This window comes from Acomys minous (assembly GCF_964271855.1).
Source record: "Acomys minous genome assembly, chromosome: 16".
Taxonomy (NCBI): domain Eukaryota; kingdom Metazoa; phylum Chordata; class Mammalia; order Rodentia; family Muridae; genus Acomys; species Acomys minous.
Window position 1 is genome coordinate 13,358,728 of NC_140498.1, and position 22,639 is coordinate 13,381,366.

General features: G+C 49.4%; 1 protein-coding gene across 4 annotated transcripts; it reads right to left on the reverse strand.

The window, feature by feature from the left end:
• Positions 1 to 2,348: 2,348 nt before the first annotated feature.
• LOC311586986 (L-amino-acid oxidase-like) lies at positions 2,349 to 21,987 on the reverse strand. 4 transcript variants are annotated; one of them, XM_084763351.1, is made up of 8 exons: positions 21,689 to 21,987; positions 10,233 to 10,371; positions 9,631 to 9,860; positions 8,564 to 8,676; positions 7,624 to 7,825; positions 6,448 to 6,516; positions 4,568 to 4,704; positions 2,349 to 3,417 (listed from the first exon to the last, which is right to left on the reverse strand). In XM_084763351.1, exons 3-8 carry the CDS (start codon positions 9,856 to 9,858, stop codon positions 2,586 to 2,588), a joined length of 1,581 nt encoding a protein of 526 aa, XP_084619477.1. In that variant the 5' UTR covers positions 9,859 to 9,860; positions 10,233 to 10,371; positions 21,689 to 21,987; the 3' UTR covers positions 2,349 to 2,585. The 4 variants fall into 4 exon arrangements, with proteins under 4 accessions (XP_084619477.1, XP_084619475.1, XP_084619476.1 ...); XM_084763349.1 differs by having other exon boundaries at positions 10,233 to 10,274; positions 21,689 to 21,986; XM_084763350.1 differs by lacking the exon at positions 10,233 to 10,371 and having other exon boundaries at positions 21,689 to 21,986.
• Between the last annotated feature and the right edge of the window lie 652 nt (positions 21,988 to 22,639).

The following is a 22,639-nucleotide window of genomic DNA, read 5'->3' on the forward strand; positions in this document are numbered from 1 at the left end:
GCCTTATCTTACCTCGTTGCCTTTGATTTTGAACTGTCACCTCACTGTGTAGCCACCTCATCTCTTCCTGTGACCCTTAAGGTGATTAGCTCATATACCCCAAGAGTTCCCTTCAGGGAAAAATTTAGACCAAGTCACTGCCAAATGATGGGTCTCTCTAGATCCCACGCATCCCTATGCCCTTCATCTTGTTATCTCTCTGATTAAAGGGCAGCATCAGCATCAACTCTGCCAGAACACGTAAGTCTGGGGACAGGGAGGGGCAAGGCACAGAAGTCAGAATACAGCCCATGCCTACTGAGACACTGTACTCATCAGACACTTTACCTACTCATTGTCATAGGGCTCCGTCACGAACCACTCATTATATGAGCACAAAGAACAAGACAGAGCCAAGGAACAATCTGGAGTGACAGCTAGACCATCCTGCTAAGAATGAGGCATTCTGCAGCGAAGGACCTTTGTGCTCTCCCTTTGACCATTACCCTATTAAGACAACAGACCCCTAAGGAATTGGAATTGCTCTAAAACTCTCCTACTGGTAGAGGGAAAAGTTAAAGCCTGGCACCAGGCATAGAGGAAGCTTGTCTCCCAAGGAGAGATTTCACTCAGTTCCCACAACTTTCAGACCACCCAGCAGAAGAAACTGGAGGTGAGACATTGATGGGCCAAGGTGGACAGGACCACACCTTGACTAGGATTGGTTAGTTACTAAAACCTGGTGCCTTCTATTTAAGCTTATGTCAGAAGATGGACTGATTATTCTTGCCAGTGTGACTACATGGAATAAATCTCCTTTTTCTGCTTTAAACTATTATTATCCTCCAGGATAGATCTTACTCTGTACCCCTGGCAGGCCTGGAATCTCTGTGTATTCTTGTCTCTGCTTCCTGAGTGTTGGAGTTAATGGTATGCACTACCATACTTGGCTTACTCTCTTTTTAAAGATATTTGTTATGTATTCAAGTATTTGCCCACATGTATGTATATACAAACAATACATGTATGCAATGCCTGTGGAGGCCAAGAATGGATTGGATCCTCCAAACCTGGAGTTACATGTGTGTGTGATGTGTGTGTGTGTGTGCACACGTGTGCACGTATATGTGTATGTATACAGTGTGTGAGAAGTGTGTATAATGTGTGTGTGATGTGTGTGTGATATGTGTGTGATGTGTGTTTGTGTGTGTTTGTGTGTGTGTGTGTATGATGCATGTTCCAAGGTCATGTGCAGAGGTCAGGGGACAATTTGTAAGTCAGTTTTCTCCCACCACTTGGGACCTGGTGATTGAACGGGAGCCTTCAGGCTTTATAGTTAAGTGCCTTTACCTGTTGAGGCATCTTGCTGGCCCTATTATTTGCTTCCTTAACTGATATATTGAGGATAGGTGGATAGACCTGTCTTATTGGGGTTTCCAGGGCCCAAGTTTTGACCACGAAAATCCCAGAGACAACACTATTAGAATATGTCCACCGAGGCTATTGGAACAGCGCAGAAAAACATGGGACATGTTGCTGGCCACAGTTGCCTCAAGTAAGCAACATTTCAACTTCCCTTAAAATTCAGTCATGGAAGGCAGAGAACGGAGAAGAGGAGGAGCATGGTTTGAGTGAGACCAACCTTCATAGGCTCATATGTTTGAACTCTCCATCCCCTGTTGGTGGAACTGTTTGGGAAGGACTAGGAGGTGTGGCCTTGTTGGAGGACGGATGTCACTGGGGGGGTGGGTTCTGAGCTTTCAAAAGCCCAAGCCACCCTCAGTTAGCTTTCTCTCTCCCTCCTACTGTCAGATAAGGATGTAATCTCTCAGAGACTGCTCCAGCACCACTCCTGGTACCCTGCTTTCCACCACGATGGTCATTGGCTCACCCTCAAACCGTAAGCCACCAAAAAACGATTTTCTTTTCTGTAAGCTGCCTCGGTCAGGCTGTCTTCATAGCAATAGAAAAGTAGGACAGAGAGCTAGGCCTAGACTCAGATAAAAGAATAAAAGAAGAAGCCTAAGAAAGGCAGAGGTCCACCTGCCCTTAGGACTTTGACTCTAGAATTATTTAGATGACACTAGAATGTGATGAAACACTTGGACTCGCCAGATGTCTCAGAGGGTAAAGATGCCTGTGACCAACCCAGGGGTCTGAGCTCAATCCCAGAGAGCCACATGGTGGAAGGAGAGAGGCGATTCTCCAACGTCATGCTCTGACCTCCATCTCACACACACACACACACACACACACACACACACACACACACACACACACAAAACACACACACACACACATACACACATGCACACTAAATAAATAAAATTTAATTTAAAAGTACGTAAATAAAAATAAAACAGTAATAGTTAAATTCAACAACTGCTTTATTTATTTATTATTTTTATCTCCGTGCCACGTGTTCTTGCTGAGCTACTGTCATAGACCCAAGGTCATGGGCACTCTGTTGCCTTGGGGCTCCAGTCACGGGTCCCACATCAAAGCTCTGAGCAAAGGCGAAGATGGGTGAGAATAGCTTTTGCGTTGCCTCTGGACAGACAAGCTTGTTTTGGAATTCCCCTGGTTCCTGGGGTCCATATGGTTGTCTACAGCTCACTTTTGGAGAAGTGTCCTTTCGCGTTTCTGGAGTTCCTTGTCAAAGCCAAGTCCACAGCCTCCTGAATGTCCTTTGCCACCCTGAGGCCTGACTTGACAGCAGTGTCAATCCAGCCATGGGGCAGATCCGTGTGCTCACCTGCGAAGAAGACCAGCCCTTCTGGCTGACTGAGTTCCTGAGCATAGTCCACATATTGGTAGGGGGTGAAGTAAGCAAAGCCACCCATGGAATAGGGGTCCTGGCTCCAGTTCTTGACCGTGAAGTAGGGACAAAGGGCGCGGAGTTCTTCTGCGTGGCGATTGTGGATAGCGGCTAGGTCGTCCAGAACAATGTCCATTACCCGAGTGTGGTCCAGGGCTGTGAAGAACAAGGAGTCATCATCCAGGGTGTAAGATGCTAGGACCACCCCCGCGCCATTGGGGAAGATGTGGTTGGGATAATAGATGAAGCGGGAAGGACGGTCAGTGCTAGATTTGCCACTGAAGATGCCATCTTGTTCCCAGAAACGCTGGGTGCAGGCCAGGATCACTTTGGTGGCGCTGTTGTAGTGGACAGAGCGCAGCGCATCCTGCTTGTTGAGAGAGAGGGGGGGCTGGAATCGGAGGAGCCGGGCAGCCTTAGCGGTGATGGCCACCACTGCAAAATCTGCAGTCAGCCGCGCTCTGGGTTGCAGAGGGTCAGGGGTCCTGTAGGTGACATGGACACAATCTCCAGACATCTCCACTTCCTCTGCTGGTGAGTGGAACCGGACAGTCCCTGGCAGGAGTGAATTGTGCAGGGCCTGGGGGAGCTGGTCAAAGCCCCCAATGATTTCATCAAACCTGAGAGTGAAGCAGAAGAGAGAGAGAGACGAGTGGGCTGATGGGTAGGCTGTTGGAACTGGACAATGGCTCAGTCCCTTCACAGGCATGCCCCAGCCCTGTGTTAGAGGGGTGAGCAGTTGTCAATGAGCCAAGGATAAACAGAGTGTCTGTTGGCTCCGTGGAACTAGAAAAAGGCACTGCTTTGGGGTGACCAATCAGAAAAATGCATCTGCTCGGAGCTCGCACACACACCCATCCTCTGGGTTACTTACCTCCTATTGCCACCCAGGAGGCCTCGTGCTAAGCTGGCAAAGACCCAGAATTGAACTTCCGATCCTCCTGCCTCTACCCACCAGGTGCTGGGTTTATTGGCATTCTCCCAGTTTTATGTGGCGCTGGGGATGGAAGCCGGGCCTTCAAACAGGCTACACAAGCAGTCTAGCAAGCAAGCCAGATCCCCAGCCCTGGCCCAGGGTTCTTACAGCCCCTTCATAATCTCAGGGCCCTCAAGCTCAAGGAAAGTAGCTTAAACACTACTTTTATTACAAAACCAGTTGATCTTTATCTTTTTTGTTGTTAGTTTTTTTGTTTTGTTTTGTTTTGTTTTAGATAAGCCGGGCCTGGAATTTCAGGTCTTCCTGCCTCCACCTCCTGAGTGCTGGCATTACAGGTGTGCACCACCTTGCCTGGCGCCCTTTTATCTATAGCTACAGATCACACGGCCAGTGACCAGTGGTGACTGGAGTCCTTGGCTGAAAGATGACTAGTGTCCTATGAAGCAGGGCTGAGGCCACAGCCCCCACAGAACAGACGAGGTTCACAGCGACACACTCTGGTAGACTCTTAGTCAGAGGTTCTCAGAGTGGGTCCCAAGGTAGGCAGCATATCAGAAGGCGCGCCTCCAGGTTTTACTCTAGGTGTCCAGCACCCCCATCCACCCACCCCTGCTTTTTCCTTCTTCCTCTTTTTTCTTTTCTTTTCTTTTTTTTTTTTAGACTAGCATTAAACTCACAGAGCTCCTCCTGCCTCTGTCTCCTGAGTGAGATTAAAGGTTCACAGCACCATACCTGGCTTCCGATTTGGGGGGCTGTGGGCGGGGGTTCCCTTGGTTCCTTAGTCCCTCCTTTCACTACCATCCTCATCAGTCACTAGTCACCCCATTTCTCACCTGGGATCTTGGAAGAAGGAGATGATGCCACGCAAGGTCTCTGTAAAGGCCTCATAGTAACCAGAGTCCGTGTTCAGCAAGTCACCGATCATCTGCACGGCCCCTCGGCTCAGTTTCCCCACCTTGATCAGGTACTCCTGTCCTCATGCGGGAGGAAAGAAGGCAAACAGATGAGCATTTACAGGGCTCTAACATGTGAGTCGTTGCTTTCTACCCAGGACAGCAAGGGATAGACCTGGACAGGGTAGAAGGACAGGTGCACTCCCCTTGCGCCCCGAGGATGCCTTGCACGTGTGTCCAGACATGATCCCCCATACATGGAAATTATCAAACACTGGGTATAGTTTTCAGCATTCTCTCTTCTCAGCCTTCCATTCATGCAGTCCTCTTATATAATGGTGAGGATCCCCACTTGGTGGATGGGAAAACTGAGGTCTGGCCTCCACGTCCATCCATGTGGACCCATCTCGGCTTCTTGGAAGAATCTGAGGACCAAAATCTTCTCGTCCTGCCCGGATCTCCAACTCTTGCCCCATCATCACCTGCTGACCCAGCCACGTCATCAGCAAGTGATCTCAGGGCTGGCTCCTGTGCACCTGTTGCCCTGATTGTGCCCTGTGCTGTGCTCTGCTCGTCTCAGATAAAGCCAGCATGGATGTGACAAATCTGTCTGGATGGCTTCACCATTTAGAGTGAGTGACCATCTTGTTTGCACAGGGCTGGGTTGGTCCCTGTCACCAGCACAGGCAAGGCTGGAGGCCAGGCACGGAAAGAACCTGCTAGGATGTCCAGATACCAGCGGATTGATGGGTGGGGGTGGCTGAGGGGGGGGGAATGCCTATATTCAACATACTTGGCTAAACCAGAGATAAAGCCTCAAGGCCACATGACCCTAGGAACAGCAACAACTGGGTGCCCAAAGACATGCTGGTCCATCAACAGCAAGGTCCCTGGAGGTTATCTCTGCCCTGAGTCTGAGGGGGCATGTTACAGCAGATGCAGATCCTGTTAGTCCCTGATTTGTCTTTATTACCTAATCTCCTTTTCTCTCTTTTTCACACCAAGGCCTTGAGTATGTGGTCAGACCGCACATGACAACAAGCTTTAAGCCACACAACATCTGAAGCAAGCAGGCCACAGAGGCAAACCACAGCCTGCTTAGAATGGTCAGGACCCGAAAGTGACTGTCAACTTCTATCTCAGGATCAGCTGGCAAATACGGACTATCTTCCTCTCGCCAGGCCGGCAGGTGAGTTGGCTCCAACACCCACAAGCTAACAACCTCTCCCCGGGCCACATCAGAACCCTCCTTGTGCTTTGTGTATCTGCAGTGGTGGAGATTGAAGCCAGGGCCTCCCACATGACACATTAGCTCTCTTAACGCCAGTGGGCTATACCCGCAACCCCAGCCTTTCCTGTTTTTTGCCGTAGTCAAGTGTTACGAAAGATGTTTTCATCAGTGGTGACCTATGTATCACAGTGGTCCCCAGCGAGCATGTAGGCAAATGACATTGCCATTCGGGCAAGTAAACATTTCCATTTTTGCAAAACTATGTGGCCATTTAAGGGTACGTTGAGACATTAGCCCCTGTGTTAAGCAACACACACCGGTAGCAGGCCTCCCACACCTCCGCCTGCCTTTGATTCTGCGGTATTATGGACGACTCCCCTGGGAGAGCAAGCCCACTCTCTGTAGAGTTCCTACCATCTGTCCTTCCTTCCCTCTCACTCCCTCTCTCCCTTCGTGCCCTCCTGGAGCTTGTGCTCTATCCAGGCAGACAGTGAAGCCAGCCAAGTCCAGGGCAGCACGCTAAGTCCCAGGGAACAATCCCACTGAGGGGGTTTCAGACCACAATGGCACAGCAAGTCTCAGGACTGACCTTGGTGGAGAAGGAGTCATACTTCTCCAGGACCTCAAGGCAGCTGCTGTTCTTCAGCTCTTCCACAATCTCCGGAGGGCGGAAGACAGGTAGGACATGAGGTGAGGGTCAGCTCACATAGACTGTCAACCCTGCCCCATCCACCCACACGCGTGCATATGCTTATCCAACAGTGTGTGTGTGTGTGTGTGTGTGTGTGTGTGTGTGTGTGTGTGTGACACTTTCTACGAATCCTGGGTTCCAGAACCGTGTACTAAGTCTGGGATGGTGGAAATCTCACTTCTCCTTGAGTAGACGCCAAGTAGACAAAGGTAAGTGTCCCGGCTCCCTGTCAGCCTTGAGGTTCCCCTATATGAGGAGTCTATCTCCTTGGCCCGTGTTGACATTTCTGCGGACTTCTAAGCAACTGTGAAGCACGGAGGTGACAGAGGTCCTTAGGGAGCTACTGAGAGGGGCTGGCTGCGCTCACGGAGTGAGCCACAGCAGGACAGCACTAAAGGACACCTAGGCAAAGCCCTCTTGTTCTATTCCCGGTGAGCTCATTTGTCATACTGAGGTTGTTCCAGGCCATAGGTCAGAGGCGACAAAGGCATTGACTGTCACTTCTAGGCCAGGTAGAAAAGGTGGGCAGGCAGCCCAGACAGAGTGTTCACTGTTCTTCCTCAACGAACTGTCAATCATGACACAGCTGTAGTTTGAGCACTGGTCCTGAACCTACCACCAGTTTGTCACTTTAACACATCCTGTCACAGCTACCTGGGAGCAAGAGGCTCTGGGAATATGGAGATGAGAGAAGGGAGCCAGCAAGTATTTTGTGTGTGGGGGGGGGGCGCGGATTGTGTGTGGCACACAGCATATCTAAACCCAGAGTCTGGCTTATAAGTCTCTCTTTGCAGGGAACCTGGTCCCACCGTGATGATTTCATGGCAGCTGCTCTATACATGTCTGTCCATGAACAGATTTCAGGGGTCTGAGAAGTACCTTGCCTGCAGAGCCAGTGGCTGACATGGGACAGAGTCACAAGAGGGAGGCAAGGCCAATAATGGCCAACCTGGTGTCAGCTTCCCTCACTCATGGATGTGAGGTTCACACAAAGCTCCTCCCTGGGGAATCGGAGGCACGTGAGGGGCGTCAGGCAGGGTGTCCCTGAGGAAAGACCCTGCTTCCTGCTCTTACCTTCCTCAGTGACTTGTCAAAGAGCTGTTCTGCTGTCTTCCCCACCTCATCAGCTCTTACTGAGTAACCCAGCAGGCCGGGGTTAGTCTGCACTTCCCCTGAGCGCTGCCGAACTCCATTGACCGCCACCCAGGTCTGGTTGTTGCACGGGCAGAATTCCTTTAGCCTCAGCCCAAATTTCCTGACGAACTCGTGGGAAAGCCTGTGAAGGGAGTCAGAAATTTTTCCAGCTCTGAGAGACAACAGCCCCTCCTGCTTCCTGAGCTTTTACTTCCTGCTTCTTTTAGATCGACCAAGACCACCCTTGGCCTTCCTCCATGAAAGGGATGCGAGGCATCCTGGTTATAACGCGAGACTGGAAGCCACGAGGCCAAGAGGGAACCAGAGTCCCTTCCTGCTAGCGAACTTTTATGCTGACTGAGATCTCTACCATTTGGTGTGGAATCTCTGACCTTCATATTTTCAAGTGTGAACATTCCAGTTCCTGCAGGCACAGTGAGGGCTGTCCTTGGAGTGTTTCCTTAGAGCCATCCTGTCTAGAGACTATATTCACTACTCCTGAACCTTTTAGCTACATTCCCCAAACCTCTCACCCATGCAGAAAGGTCCTATTGGAAGGGCTCCTATCATTTGCAAACTCAGTAGGCTGCTTTTGACTTTCCAACTGGTTTATCTTGGACCACGTATCTTCTGGAATCCTCGGCCCAGCCTCCCTGGTAGTCAAACCTAGTTCAGTTATCTTCTTACATGGATTAAACACTGAGGCTGGGAAAGGATCCCAGGCTGCCCTGGGGATAGGAAAGGAGTTTAGCCAGATCCTGACCCCTGGACTGCCAGGAAAGAGCTCCATCCAGTGCTGCCTGCATTGGCTGCTTGGTGTGACAGCCTTCATCCTGGCCTTCCTCCTTTGCCGCGCAGGCACGACTGTTCTCGGGAGTACCTGTGGTTGATAGGGATCCTCATGGCGCCCAGCTCTATGTACCACTGTGCTCCTGGAACTCGGTGGGTCTCGATTCTGCCACCTACACGCCCAGAGGCCTCCAGGACAGTCACCTGGAAAGATAGCTCTTTAATGACGTCAGCGAGGCTTGTCACATACCCTCCATACAGCCTCCTCCTCCTCTGTGGCCGACCCAGGTTTACTACCCTCCCTAGTCCTCCATCCAGCCCTCCCGCCCCTCACCCTACCACTGAGCTACAGCCCTAGCTTCTTCCTGCCTCTTCCTGAAACTTGCTCTCGGTTACTAAGTAGGTTTACCTACTCTCCTACCATTGGGGGATGGTCTGATGTGTTTTGATGCTAATTACTGCTTGCTGTCTGTGTGACCCACCTTTTGCTTAATAAAAAGCCATCCCACCTTGGCAGGGCAAAGGAGATAGGTGGGGCTAAGAGAGAGAGGAATCCTGGAAAGGAGAGAGAGAGAGACAGAGACAGAGACAGAGACAGAGAGACAGAGAGACAGAGACAGAGACAGACTGCCATGAGGAAAAAGGAGAGAGACCTGAGGAGAGGAGAGGAAGGCCACCATGGCTTAGCTGGAGGAGAAGCACATGGCTGGCATGGATGGAGAATCCAGCCCAGATGAAGAACATTAGCAAGTATTTGGGATTATGGACGGGAGGTAGCTTGATAGAGGTTATTGGAAACAGATGGCATGGGATTGAGACAGGGATCCCATGCCTGCCCCACTCACTACGGGAGGTAATTTAAAGGATTGATATCTGCCCTGCCCCAGGTTAACTAAGGCTATTTTAAAATATAACAAGTGTCGGTGTCTTAATTGATTGCTAGCTGGGCCTATAGATAATACAGATAATTAAAAACAAAACAAAACAAACAAACAAACAAGCAAACAAACAAAAACCAATATCCTATCCCAGCTACCCTAAAGCCCTAGAACTTCATTTTGTCTCCAGCTCCCCAGCGATGTCCACAGCTTGGTTTTCTGCCTCCCTGGAGAGAATCTGATCTTCCCACAAGAGAAGTCTCCCAGCCCTATCACATACCTGGTGGCCAGCATCCTGCAAGATCTTGGCGGCGGTGAGGCCAGCCATGCCTGCCCCAATCACCACCACTTGTTTCCTCTCTGCCGTCTGTCCCAGTCCATTTCGAGCCAGCTGTAGCAGCTCTTCGTACTGGGGATCCTCGAAGCACTTGACAAGCTTGCTGCTGAAGGCCTGGGTGTCCAAGCTCAGCACAGACAAGAGGATGAGAGCCAGCCAGCCCGAGAACATAGCTGTGGACATGGCAGTTAGGGAGAATGGCTGGGGATGAAGGAGGACTGGCCATAACCCTTGATCTGAAGAATATTTATCACTGGCCCTATGACGTAATGTACTAGACACTCCCCTACCAAAAAGCGCCTTAGTCATGGGTCCTCCCAAGCTTACCTGCCACTCTTCCTGCTGGCCCACAAATGCCCCTCAGGTGCCAAAGCCTCTCACTCAGGCAATGACACAGGCTGCATGTCTGCCTGAGGTGCCATCCTTCCTCTCAGTCAGTGGGACTGCCTTGTACACAGGTGAGGTAGACCCACCCACCACATTGGGTTTCAGCATTCCCACGCCACTGAAGGTGGACAGAGCGTCTGCAGGGAGAAGCTCCTTACCTAAGCCCCTCTGTGGAAGACAAAAGATTGGGAGCCTGAATCCTGTGGAACAAAGCAATAGCCCCTGAGGTGTGTGTCACCAAGTTCCCAAGCTCCAGAGGATCATCACAGGGTTGCCTCTCAGAGATGGGCGTGGCTCCTTGAAGTTAAGAGTTTGCCCTACAGTGAGCCTGTGTCTCTTGCACTTCTCTTCAGATGTGCTTCTCCTATGAGTTCTAGCTCAGCTGTGGGAAAGGCAGGCCACACCTTCCCCCGGAGGAGCCCATCAAAGAGCGTGTGTTTCGTGGCAGTTGAGTTCTTGTTTTCAAAGCTGTTGTACGTGTTATGGGACAAATTGAGTCTTTCCCCCCCAAACTCAGATGTTGAGGCTTTAAGCCACAGGATGTTACACTGCCACTCTATTTAGGGATGGTGGCCTTAGAAAGGGTGACTGAGTTAAAAATGAAGCTGGGAAGCAGGTTCCCTTCCAATGTCATAGCCTCAATAAGAAAAGGAAGTATGTAGGGCCGTGGGCCCCAAAAAAAGAACTACGACTTCTTCCCTAACCCGATATAACTTCTATCTGTATCCGGAATGCCCTCAGGCACGAGTCGTTGTGATCCCCCCCACCCCCCGCCCCCCCCACCCCCCACCCCCCCGCCACCTAACGAAAGAGGGACAGGGACCATGACAGAAAGCTACAGCTGATCAAAATGCAGAGAACAGCAGACTGTTGTGTACCCAGCCCCAACAGAGACATCTCCAATAAAATCCCTACAGCTCAGGGTCAAGGAGCGTTGAGGAAGATGGGGTGGAAAGACTGTAAGTGTCAAAGGACCACAGCATCTACTTTGAGATAGTCTCTTCTGAAAAAACAAAAAACAGAAAGATGAAAAATAGGGGTAGATGGGAGGATACAAGGGATGGGATAACCATTGAGATGTAACAAGAATAAATTAATTAAAAAAAAAAAAGAAAAACGGGGGCAGAGAGAAGAATGAGGGGAGCAGCTGGGGTGTATATAATCAAGCTACATTGTATGAGATCCTCAAGAAAGTAAATAATAACGATATTATATTAATAAAAAAAGGAAGAGGCAATGTGAACAATGAGAGAAACATCAGAGATGCCCACACAGAAAGGCAATGCCCATGAGGACGTGATGAAAGACCTTGAAGAGCCCAAACCCACAAGCAATACCTCTGTTGGGACATGCACCCATGTACTCCATGGTATTTTCTTACACAGTTTGAGCTGGCTAATGCACGTTACTTTATGGTATTTTCTTACACAGTTTGAGCTGGCTAATGCACGTTACTTGTCTGCATCTTTCCCCATGTTGGTGAAGGAAAGATCCATTGTGTGCCTTTCTCCGAGAGCATAATTTACCGCTGAAACATTACAGTAGCGTTAACAGAAAATGGAAGCCGAGGGATTGTCACCCGTGTATGACTGATTGCTCTCTCACTCGCACTCCGCCCACCACCGTGTCCCTGTGTCCCTGTTCTATATTCATACTCGGTATGTTAGATGATTGCTCAACCTGTCTTATCTGGCTCGAATCAGAAATCGGTCCCATCTACACTGAGCTTGGCTCCCAGGAGTTCGCGCAGTGTGGAGGCTGAACAGACAGATGACAGGTGAAGGAATGGTGAGTAGACGGAGGGAAGGACACATGGACAGAGGTTTTCCTCCAGCCTCTGCAATCATCACAGACACCAGGCCTCGGGCCAGGGTGAGGGTTTTGTCCAGACTTGTCCTCGCTCATCCTTTGACTCACCCTTGCAATCTGCTTCTGTCTGCTTTCCTCAGGGCCTACCCTAGTCTCCAGCCTCCCACTGTGCACCTGGGCATCTGGCTCTCTAATTAATTCTGAGGAATGAACACACACAGACACACACACACAGACACACACACACAGACACACACACACCACCACCACCACCACCACCACCATCATCATCATCACCATCACCATCATCACCATCACCATCATCACCAGAATCCAGTCTTTTTTTCACATCTCACATTCACCATCTCTTCTTTCTTCGAGGTGTGGAACTGGTACTAAGGAAGTGGATTCTAATTGGCTTTGAAACCATAAGTATTGGGCTTTCCCTCGTTGCTCCCTTGTGATGCACTTATTTGCATTTATTCATTGTACATATGAGCATGATTCAATATGATACTTTAACACACGCATATGGTATGCACCCGTCACCTTAACTGTGTTGCTGTATTGCTGGAAAATGGTGCTTGAAATTACCAGCAATCCCTTTTTAAAAGCTGGGCCCTCTAGGAAACACAACCACCTCAAGCTGTTTTTCCCTGAGTGGAGGAAGTCTGCACTGGAATGTTCTCCTTTTCCTGCCAACTGCTCTGCCCTGGAGAGCCAAGTCAACAGGGAGACTACAGAGCAGAGCACAAGAGAACAAAGCATCTTTGAGCTTCAGGAGCTCTATCCAAACCCACAGGCCCCAGCTACATGCAGGGGGAAAAAACAAAACAAGACAGAAAAACAGAGCCGGGAAGCCTGTGGTAGGCCAGGTGGCCACAGGCATTTACTATACAAGGTGAAGCTAACAACAGATCCACAGTCCTAGCGTCCCTCCACCCACCCTTCGCTTTAAAGAGTGGCTGTGGCCTGTGTCTGGGGTGGAGTGACCGCTGAGAAGCCTGGGTGTCTGCTGGAGCCAGGAGCCATGTTTGCCTGTCTATCCTGCATGGACCCTAAGCTTCGTGTATCCACAGAAACACTGTGGGCATGTATGTGGTAGCCAAGGCTACACAGATAAACCCTCTCTCAGAAAAAAAAAATCTATCAAAGACCAAGCATGTTGGTAGACACACTTAATCCCAGCACTCAGGAGTGAGAGGCAGGCTGATCTCAGAATTTGAGGCTAGCCTGGTCTACAGAGGGAATTCCAAGACAGCCAGGACTAGAAACCCTGTCTCATAAAACTAACAACAAAAACCTACCAAGGAGGGGCTGGAGAGGTGGCTCATCGGTTAGAGCACAGGCTGCTTTTGCAGAGGACCTGGCTTCAGTTCCCAGCACCCACATGGGGCTCACGACCATCCCTGACTCCAGTTCCAGAGGGTCCAATACCCTCTTCCAGACTGCATGGTATCAGACACATATAGTACACAGACATATATGCAAGCAAATACATTATATTATATATATATATATGAGTGTGTGTGTGTGTGTGTGTGTGTGTGTGTGTGTGTGTGTGATTTTAAAGAAATACCAAATAAGAAAGAAAGACAAGGTTCTAATTTCTAAAAGTACTAAAATAAGGTAACCAACAGACAACTTAATCAACACATCTGTGTTTGTTTACTGAGACAGGAGCTCAGGTAGCTCACGCTAGCCTCACTCTCAGAGTAGCCAAAGCTGGCCGTGAAGTCCTGTTCCTCCCACCTCTACCTCCCAAATGCTGCATGTAGGGGCCTGAGCCCACCGTGTCCAGCCTTTGTGTATCATGGGCTAGCCTTGAACTCTCCACCCTCCTGCCTCAGCCTCCCAAGGGATAGGACCTCAGGCTTGTACCACCCACCATACCTGACTCCCTTGTATATTTTGCAAAGAGCAAGAAGAGGGGAATTTGAAAAGATGTCGAACAGTAATAATTGTGTAAATGGATGAAAACACTACCTCTGCCCTATGATTACACACTATATTATGTCCTAAATTATCACGCTGTGCTCCATGAATGTGTGTGATCATCATGTGTAATTAAAAAGAAAAAAAGGAGAGCTGGGCACGGTGGTGGACACCTGTAATCCCAGCACGTGGAAGGTGGACATAGGAGTAGCAAGGATTCAAAGTCCTCGGCTACAGTTTGAGCCCATTGGCAGACACATGAGGCCCCGGCCTAAGAAATGAAAACAAAACAACAAACAAATGAAAATAAAAGCAACCCTGTCCCTTTGTCTACTTCAAATTACACCTGTCAGGTGATTTCATTTCTGTTATTGGTTTGGAACCAGAGTCACCATGGATCTAGAGCTGGGCTGCGGCAATGACAAGGACAGAGTCCTGGCCTAGCAGGCTCTCTCGGGTTCTCACAGATGCCCAGCATGGATCTCAGGTCTCCAGGGACCAGCTGGCTCCGGGTCCTTGAGTCTACCTGAGGGTGGCCAGTCAGGACATGCCTCTCCCCCAACTCAGAGCTTCCCCTATCTTGACATTCCAATCACAGCTCTGCTGTTGGAGGCCCAGGGGGCGGGCGGGGGACCGGGGACAACTGGAGGGGGACAGGGGGACTTGGAGAAGAAAGCCCAGGCCCTGGGGGACCATGCACAAACACACGCTGTCCACACTCACGCTCCATTCCCCTTGCCTCTCACTAAGGGCTTCATGAACTTTCCACAGGTTCTTGGCCAGAAATTGTAGGAGAGAATTGGACCCTCATAAGTCTCTCTCTTTCTCTCTCTCTCTGTCTCTCTCTCTCTTTGTCTCTTTCTCCCTCCCTCCGTGTGTGTGTGTGTGTGTGTGTGTGTGTGTGTGTGTGTGTGTACTTAGCACTGCTTCCTCAGATTCTTTCATCTACCCCTTCCTCACTCCTATTCTCTACTGATTCCAACATCTGCTCTGAGGGGCTTAATGTCTCTTGTCTTTCTCTCTGTCATCTCCGCCTCTCTGTCTCTGTCTCTCTTTGTGTCTTTGTCTCTCTCTCTCTCTCTCTCTCTCTCTCTCTCTCTCTCTCTCTCTCTCTCCTCCCATTCCTCTTTCCCCTTCATCTCCTCTTCTCTTTTCCTTTTATGAGATGGTCGTCATACCATGTAGCCCAGGCTAGCCTGGCACTCGCTGTGTATCCCAAACTGACCCTAGACTCTCCATTATCTTTCCCCTTTTCTTAGATCTTCTCTTACTGAAAGCGCCACCTCTTCCTCAGGGCACAGAACGGAAGAAACTCCAGAGGTGTGCTCGCTTCCTGCTTGGTGAGCCCCTGGTGCGTGCTGCTCTCTGAAACACCTTCAGTTTCCAGGACTTGAGCCTAACTTTCCTATCGCCCTTCTGAGAGCTACCACCCTCCCCTGTGCCTCCCTTTGTGGGATGGAGAGCTGTGTAGCTGGTGGTGGAGGGAGCCTGTCTAAGGGCTCGTGCGCCTGCTGAAGAAGCGAGCCTGGACCTGGTGGAAAGCAGCGGTGGGTGAAGAGAGCAGGTCCAACAGGTGCAGGCACCTGCAGCCAGGCACAGCCTTACTCCGTCCCTCTGAAATCTAGAGTGGTGCTGGGGATGGGGGGGGGGCTCCTTAAGTGTGACCCATCCAGCAAGAACATCACCTCGAATCCCATCTCATGGTGCCCCAACTTAACTATATCTCATACTCATTAGTCAGATGGATCTACAACAGGAGGGGGATCATCAGAGACAGACAGTGCCAGTCAGATAGATGAGGATGCAGCAGGCGGCTTCTTAGGGTGACCATGGACCAGAAAGTTAGGTGAGGCATCTATAGTGACTCCTCATTTGCATGATGTTTAAAAGGGACAGAATTGAGCAGTGGAGATAAAGTGATCACTGGAGGCTCACACCTGTCATCCCTGAGTTCCAGACGCTGAAGGTGGAGGCTCTCTATGGGTTTGAGGTCAGTGTGTTCAGTAGGTTCACACCAAGTTCCAGGCCAGCTGGGCTAAGAGTGACTATGTCCTAACAAGAGAAGACGCGATCACAGGGTTGATCTCTGGAAAGACACAAGCGACCTTCCTGGGCCTACTAGAAGTTCTCTACAATGTCACTTGAGCAGTGGCCACATGAGTGCATTACCAAGTTAGATGTCTATGCAGGGTGGTATAGGTTCTGTAAAAAATTCAAAAGCATTTACATAATTCCTGATTGTGTCACGGTTCTTCTTGCCATAGGTAATCTATTGTATATATGTGTAATAATATAAATGTATATGTACAAAAATAATTGTAAAAAATTAAAAAAAAATTTTTTTTAAATTTCAAAAGCAAGTTCTAAACCAGAAAAGTGAACCCCATGCTAGCATTAAAGTCGCATTTCTAAAAACGTTTGGGACAGTGTCTCATGTAGTTCAGGCTGGCTCCAAACTCACTCTGTAGCTAAGGCTGTCCTAAAACCCCTACTCCTCCTGTCCTTGGCTCCTGGGACAGGAGTGCATATGCTTGGCTTAAAGTGTGGTGTCTTTTTTCTGGGACTGAGGAGACAACTCAGAGTGTAAGAGCACTTGCCATACAAGCATGAGGACCTGGGTACAAATCCAGAGCACACGCGTGAAAAGCTAGACATGGCTACACATGTCTGTGACCCCAGGTTTCAGAAAGTGACTCACTGGGGCTGGATTCTAGCTCCAGATTCTGTGAGACACACTGTTTCAAGGAAATAAAATGGAACTTGGTAGATCAGAAAAATCAACAGCCTACTCTGGCCTCTACACCTAAACACACACACACACACACACACACACACACACACACACACACACACTCACACTCACACTCTCACACTTTTCCTAGGTTCATAATGTTGGGGGAGGGCAGGATCCTAGCACCCGGGAGGTGCATTGTCAAGTTTTTATGTGAACTTGAGACATGCTAAGGTCACCATAGAAGAAGGAACCTCATTTGAGAACATGGGTCCATCAGATTGGTCTGTAGGCAAGCTTGTTGGGGGGCATTTTCTTAATTGATGATTGTGTAAGAGGGCCCAGCCCACGTGCAGGTGCTCTTAGGTTGTTGTGAGAAAGCAGACCAAGCAAGCCATTGGAAGCAAGCCTGTAAGCAGCACTCTTCCATAGGCTCTGCCTCAGCTCCAGGTTCCCGCGTTGACTTTCTATATGACATGACTACTATGTGGTGTGGTTAATGTGTTAGGATTCTGCCCCAGTCTGTCTACCTGTGATGTCATTGCCTAACTGCCACTGGGTGTGACCCTGCTCAGTACATAAAAGGACAGGCCCATCTCGCCCCTCTCTTACCTCTTTTACCTCCTATTCTCTTCCTCCCTCTTACTTGTTTCCTCTCTTGCTGTCTCTATTTCCCTATCTCTCTGTCTCTCTGTCTCCCTCTGAGTACCCCTCCCCCACTCCCCTGCTCTCCCTGTGCTCATATAATAAACCTCTCAATATAATATCTGTTGCCTGGCATCTTATTTTTTAATCATTAAAATAACGGGAAGGCTTTTTTTTGTTTGGTTTGGTTTTTTGTTTGTTTGTTTGTTTGTTGTAGATAGAAGAGAAAGAACAACCAGAGGCATCACTGAACGCGGCCAGCAGACTGGACCTGGCCAGGGCTATCTGTGAGAGAGGGAAGGGTAGCAGGTGACAGAGAAAACACAACGAAAAGCAGAAGCAAAACAAACAGAGGTGGGGGAGGGGCACATAGCAGGACTAGCAGGGATTTTAGGAGAATGAGTCCCCAAGGGGAGGGAAGCCTAGAGCTGGAGGGAACTGTTGGCTCAGTTTATTAACAATTAAACTTTATTATACAACCCAACTAGCATATACAAGAAGGAAAAAAAAGGTTAAAAGGACAGAAGATTAAAACCTCCTGGAATCCGTTCGGCAGGACGGGTCCTTAGGTGTCTCAGTCCCACGAGCTGGTCCGGTCCTTTCCTCTCTCTCCGCGCCTTCTCCTTCTCTCCTTCTACCTCTTGTTTTTCTCTCCCCCACCTTCCCAGTCATATGCAAAGGGCGGTCCCTTCTCCCTTCGAGGGTCAATTAGGAAAACAATAGCCACGGTGGGGTTCCTAGGTAGGCTTCCTGAATTCCAAGCCCAGGAAGGCTCCAAACAGTCTCTCACAAGGTATTTATGGTGTGCCCCAAGGGTAAAGCCCGCCAAGACTGCTTCCACCTGCGACAAAGCTTAATCTATCCCACAGGAACTTAGAGCAGAGGAGGTGAAAAGGGTTAGGATGCTGGCATGGATTGTGAAATGTGTAACAGGTACTTGTTGTACTGAGGGAGCCTGGAGGCCAGAGTGTGCTTTGATGTGCTAATAGGCATCACAGGTGGCCCTATGTCCCTTCTGCCAAAGGTAAGACAAAAGACTCCTTTTGGTTCGCGGGAGCCAGTTTCACAACTTCCCCGAGGAATGTTGGCATTTGTCTAACTGCCAGAGGTCATCCTGTAGGCCAGGCTGAGCTCATTTCTGGGTATTCGGACAGCCTTTGGGGGGGGGGGTGGTTGGGGAATTGGAGTTGCTTTGGGGCCTACCACTTTCCTCAGTGATGGCCCTAAGAGTGGTAAGCTGAAATAAACCCTTTCCTCCCTGAGTTAGGTATGGTTATAGCACTTATCACAGCCATAGAAACCTTAACTAGGACAGGAGGTGGAAGCCGGAGGATCAGAAGTTCAAGACCAGCCTCAGCCACATGGCAAGTTTGAGAACAGATTGTAGAAAGAGAGACTCTAGCTCTAAAAAGGAAGTGTGTGCATGGGCACACACAAACACACGCATGCACCTGAGTATGCACACGCAACAAGACAATAAAATTGAGCAGAATGTCAGGTGGGGTTAAGACGCTTCTAGTGTGATGTGAGATGCTTCTAGTATGAACCAAGATGTGTTTTAGGGCAAGGGATTGTCTTTGGGCCAGGGATGAGGGTCTCTTCATCACTTGTACCATGAAGGAGACCACATTGGCTGTGGGCTTTTGTCCTAGGTTCCATGTGTAGAAGGGGGCTATGCTGCCCCGAGGATGCAGAGTTTGGCCAACATGAGATTGGCGCAAATAAGGAATAGTCCACCGGCACCAGGCTGCATGTATTCCTGTTTTAAGTAATGAAAATGAATTCCTCTCCTTTCCCAGCCCGTGATGATTTCCATTCAAATATATCCTAAAAAATATTCTGAAACCAAGAAAGATGGGCTGAGCCCTCCTAGAAACAGTTTTGGGTAGCATGCACAACAAGGCAAACTGTGTTCCCCTAGTGAGCCTTTGGAGAGAAGGCCCTATTAATTATCGCACACCTAGGCACAGTTGGGCACAAATATGATTAAAATCAACTGCATTGTGGGAAAGAACATGCATAGTGAGCAAAGGCTTACATAACCCAAGCCTGTCGATCAAAACAGAGAACCACCCCCATGACACCTCCTAGCAACTGAAATCCCCCATCTCCTGAACCTCTTAAAAGAAATGCCCCAAAGAGTAACTAGGGCCTTTGAGTACCTCGCTCACGTGGCACACTGCTCTCTCAAGGCACATGCTGGCCTGCTTTGAATAAAGTTCGCACCACTTTTGCGTGTGTGTGTGTGTGTGTGTGTGTGTGTGTGTGTGTGTGTGTTTATTTCCGTTTTCTCAATAAGATGCCAAGAACCTGGAAATTCCTAGACTAGCCTCTGACCACCAGTACAACGAGATGCCTGAAAGGCCCCGGTGTGTGCTTGGAAGATTGGCATGGGGCTCTGGTCTTGCAGGAGGTTGTCCCTGTTAGGACTCTGCTTCAGTCGGCTGACATACCTTGACCTCTACCCTGAGCTTTCAGGAAAGAGCTTTTCCTTCTTCTTCACCATATAATCTCGACATTTTGTTGCTATTGCTTTTTGTCTCTCTCTATTCCCACTTACTTACATTTATATACTTTAAATTCCCTTATATAAAAACAATCCAACTTTTCTCGTTTTTAATTAAAGGAAAAGGGAAGAATGTTAGAATTCTGCTTCAATTTGCCTACCTGTGATGTCATTGCCTACCTGTGATGTCATTGCCTACCTGCCACGTAGCGTGGCCCTGCCCAGGGCCATATAAAAGGACAGACCCTCCTCATGGCTCTCCCTTCTTACTCCCTTGTCCCCTTTCTCTCTTTCTCTCTCTCTCTCTCTCTCTCTCTCTCTCTCTCTCTCTGTCTCTCAGGGGTACCCCTCCCCTTTTCCTTCTCCCCCATGTTCATTTAATAAACCTTATATAATCTAATATCTGACATATGTTGTCTTATTGTTTTATCATCTTATCTTAATCATAGAAGTCCCAGCATGTGTGTTCCCAGGAGTCTGTCTTGGAGGGTCTGTGTGAGCACCTGTGGAGGGGGTCGATCCTGAGGGCATGAAATGAATGCCTAACTTAGAGATTTGTCCTAAGGGTCTATCCTGGGCTCTGTCCTGTGGTCTATTCTGAGGTTTGTCCTGCAATCTGTCTTAGTGCCCATCTGTCTCTGTTTCCATTTCTTTGCATATACGCTACATATGTATGGGTGCCCAGAGAGGCCAGAGGAGGGTGTCAGATCCTCTGGACCTAGAGTTACAGACATTTGTGAGCTGCCTGATGTGGAAGCTGGGAACCAAGCTCAGATCCTGGCAAAGGGCAGCAAGTGTGTAACTCCTGAGCATCTCTCCAGCTGGGATTACAGCTGTGCACCACCACGCCCAGCTGGGATTACAGCTGTGCACCACCATGCCCAGCTTCTGTTTATTCTTTGATTGGGGAGTCTGACAGCCAGAGTAATGATTCCTCTGCAATTCTGGTATGGGGGAGGGATGGCTGTCCTCGTGGTATTCTCAAGGCTGGAGTCTGTTCACGTCAAGTAGAACCCGTAAGAGTACAGGAAGCACAAAAGCAGGGTGAGGAACTGTGGCTAGATGCTCTGCCTCAAAGAGCTGGGGGCCTGCACTGGCCCTGCCCTTGCAGCATGCCTTTCTCCTTTCGCATCTCCTGTGTCTGCCTCTGCACCCACTCCACAGACCAAGTGGGAGTCACCTGTGCCCTGCACACAGAAAGAGACTGTGGCCACGCAGGACCCTGCTTTCTCCAATGAGAACTGCTTCCTGCCCTGCCCTAGGACAGAGCCAGAGTCACACCATACACAGCAGGTCATTATGTAGGTCAGGAGCCTGGCCCTGTACGGCATGCACAGCCCAGAAGCTCAAAATCATCATGAGGGATGGGGTGGAGGTGGAAGGAAAGCAAGCAGCGAAGTGAGAAGGCAGGGAGGATAGAGACCCAGGAAAATGGAGAGTTGCCCCCAAAACAGTGGCAGGTAGAGAGACACACGGCTCACACCCATCATTCAGTTTCAGACCAAATTAGCACAGACCACAGGCAAATAATACCCACACACTTCATATGTAACACACAATACACATATGCCATGTATTATATATATACATATACAAATATGTATATATATCATAGCATACATGTATAACACAACACATTACAGAAAACACACACACACACACACACACACACACACACACACACACACACACACACTCCTTCCTCCTTGGAATGTCTCTAGACCATCTCACTCCTATAAAATAGCAGAATAAATGCAACCATCCCATGTTACTGAAAGGAAGGCTCACCCTAAAGGAACTGTCACGATGATGTACCTGGTATCCTGCCTAGTTGCTACCAAGAAACTAGTCTTAGGATGTTGTGTCCCGGCAAAAGCGGACCTGATACAGACAAAACAGGCAAGCACACCCTTCTAGGGTGGCAGACAAGCTAGGAGAGGGGTCGTTTCTAGGCTCTTCCCGTCTGGGTAGGAAGACAAGGCACATACCTGGGATCCTGCCTGAGGCTGGTAGAGTCCATGTCACAGAGCCAGAGCTTGGGCAGGTTGTCAGTGTTGAGGAGAGTGAGTGGAGGTCAGAGTTCCGGACCAGGAAGCGGCCATCTGTGCTCCTCGGTCATGAGCCCACGGCTCTGGCCCCAATGAAACTGGGCTCCTTTGGCTCGTCCCTGCTTTCCAGGTCTGCTGACAGGCACTGCCAGAAAAGTTTGGAGAGGACCAGGGAAGAGGGCAGGATCAGACCAAACGTGCATGCCTCTGTGTGACATCCAGGGCGATGCTCTCAGCCTGATGCAAGAAGAGGCATGGTGCAAGAGGGCGTGCTCATCAGTGGCTCAGCAGGACTTGACACTATTGCTATTGGGTGGGGGTGGGGTCCTCAGTTCTGCCTCCCACCATCAGTGACCCAGCTTCTGGTCCCTGTGTCCTCATGTCCTACAGGACGTGAACTCGGGTGACTTGATGTGGCCGTGGGCTGGTAGCATCTGTGCTTTGCACCTGGTCTTTCCCTTCTCAAAGCTGCAGAAGGAGAGAACGTTCTAGCATGCCTAGCAGTTTTGAGGTTTCTCCTGGAAGAAAGTAGCACAGCAAAGAGTCTGCTGGATGGAGGGGACTGTCATCTGAGCCTACTCTCCACCTCCTATTGTCCCTTCTCCCAGAGGTCTGTCCCCTCTGTGCTTTCACACAAGGCTATCCTCTCATGGTAGACATGCTGTTAGCAGCAATGGGGATACCCTGACTCTTGCCTCTCAATTCTAATCCAGGAGAATGTTATAATGGTTTTAAATATATATTATTTTTATTTATTCTTTCAAAGTTTTATAAAGCTATACATTTTTTTTATCATTGTATCCTTCAGTGCCTCTGCCTGACACTGCCTAGTGCTCCCACCCATCCCCCACCCAACTCCAGGTCCACCTTTTGTTATTGTTATTAATAACG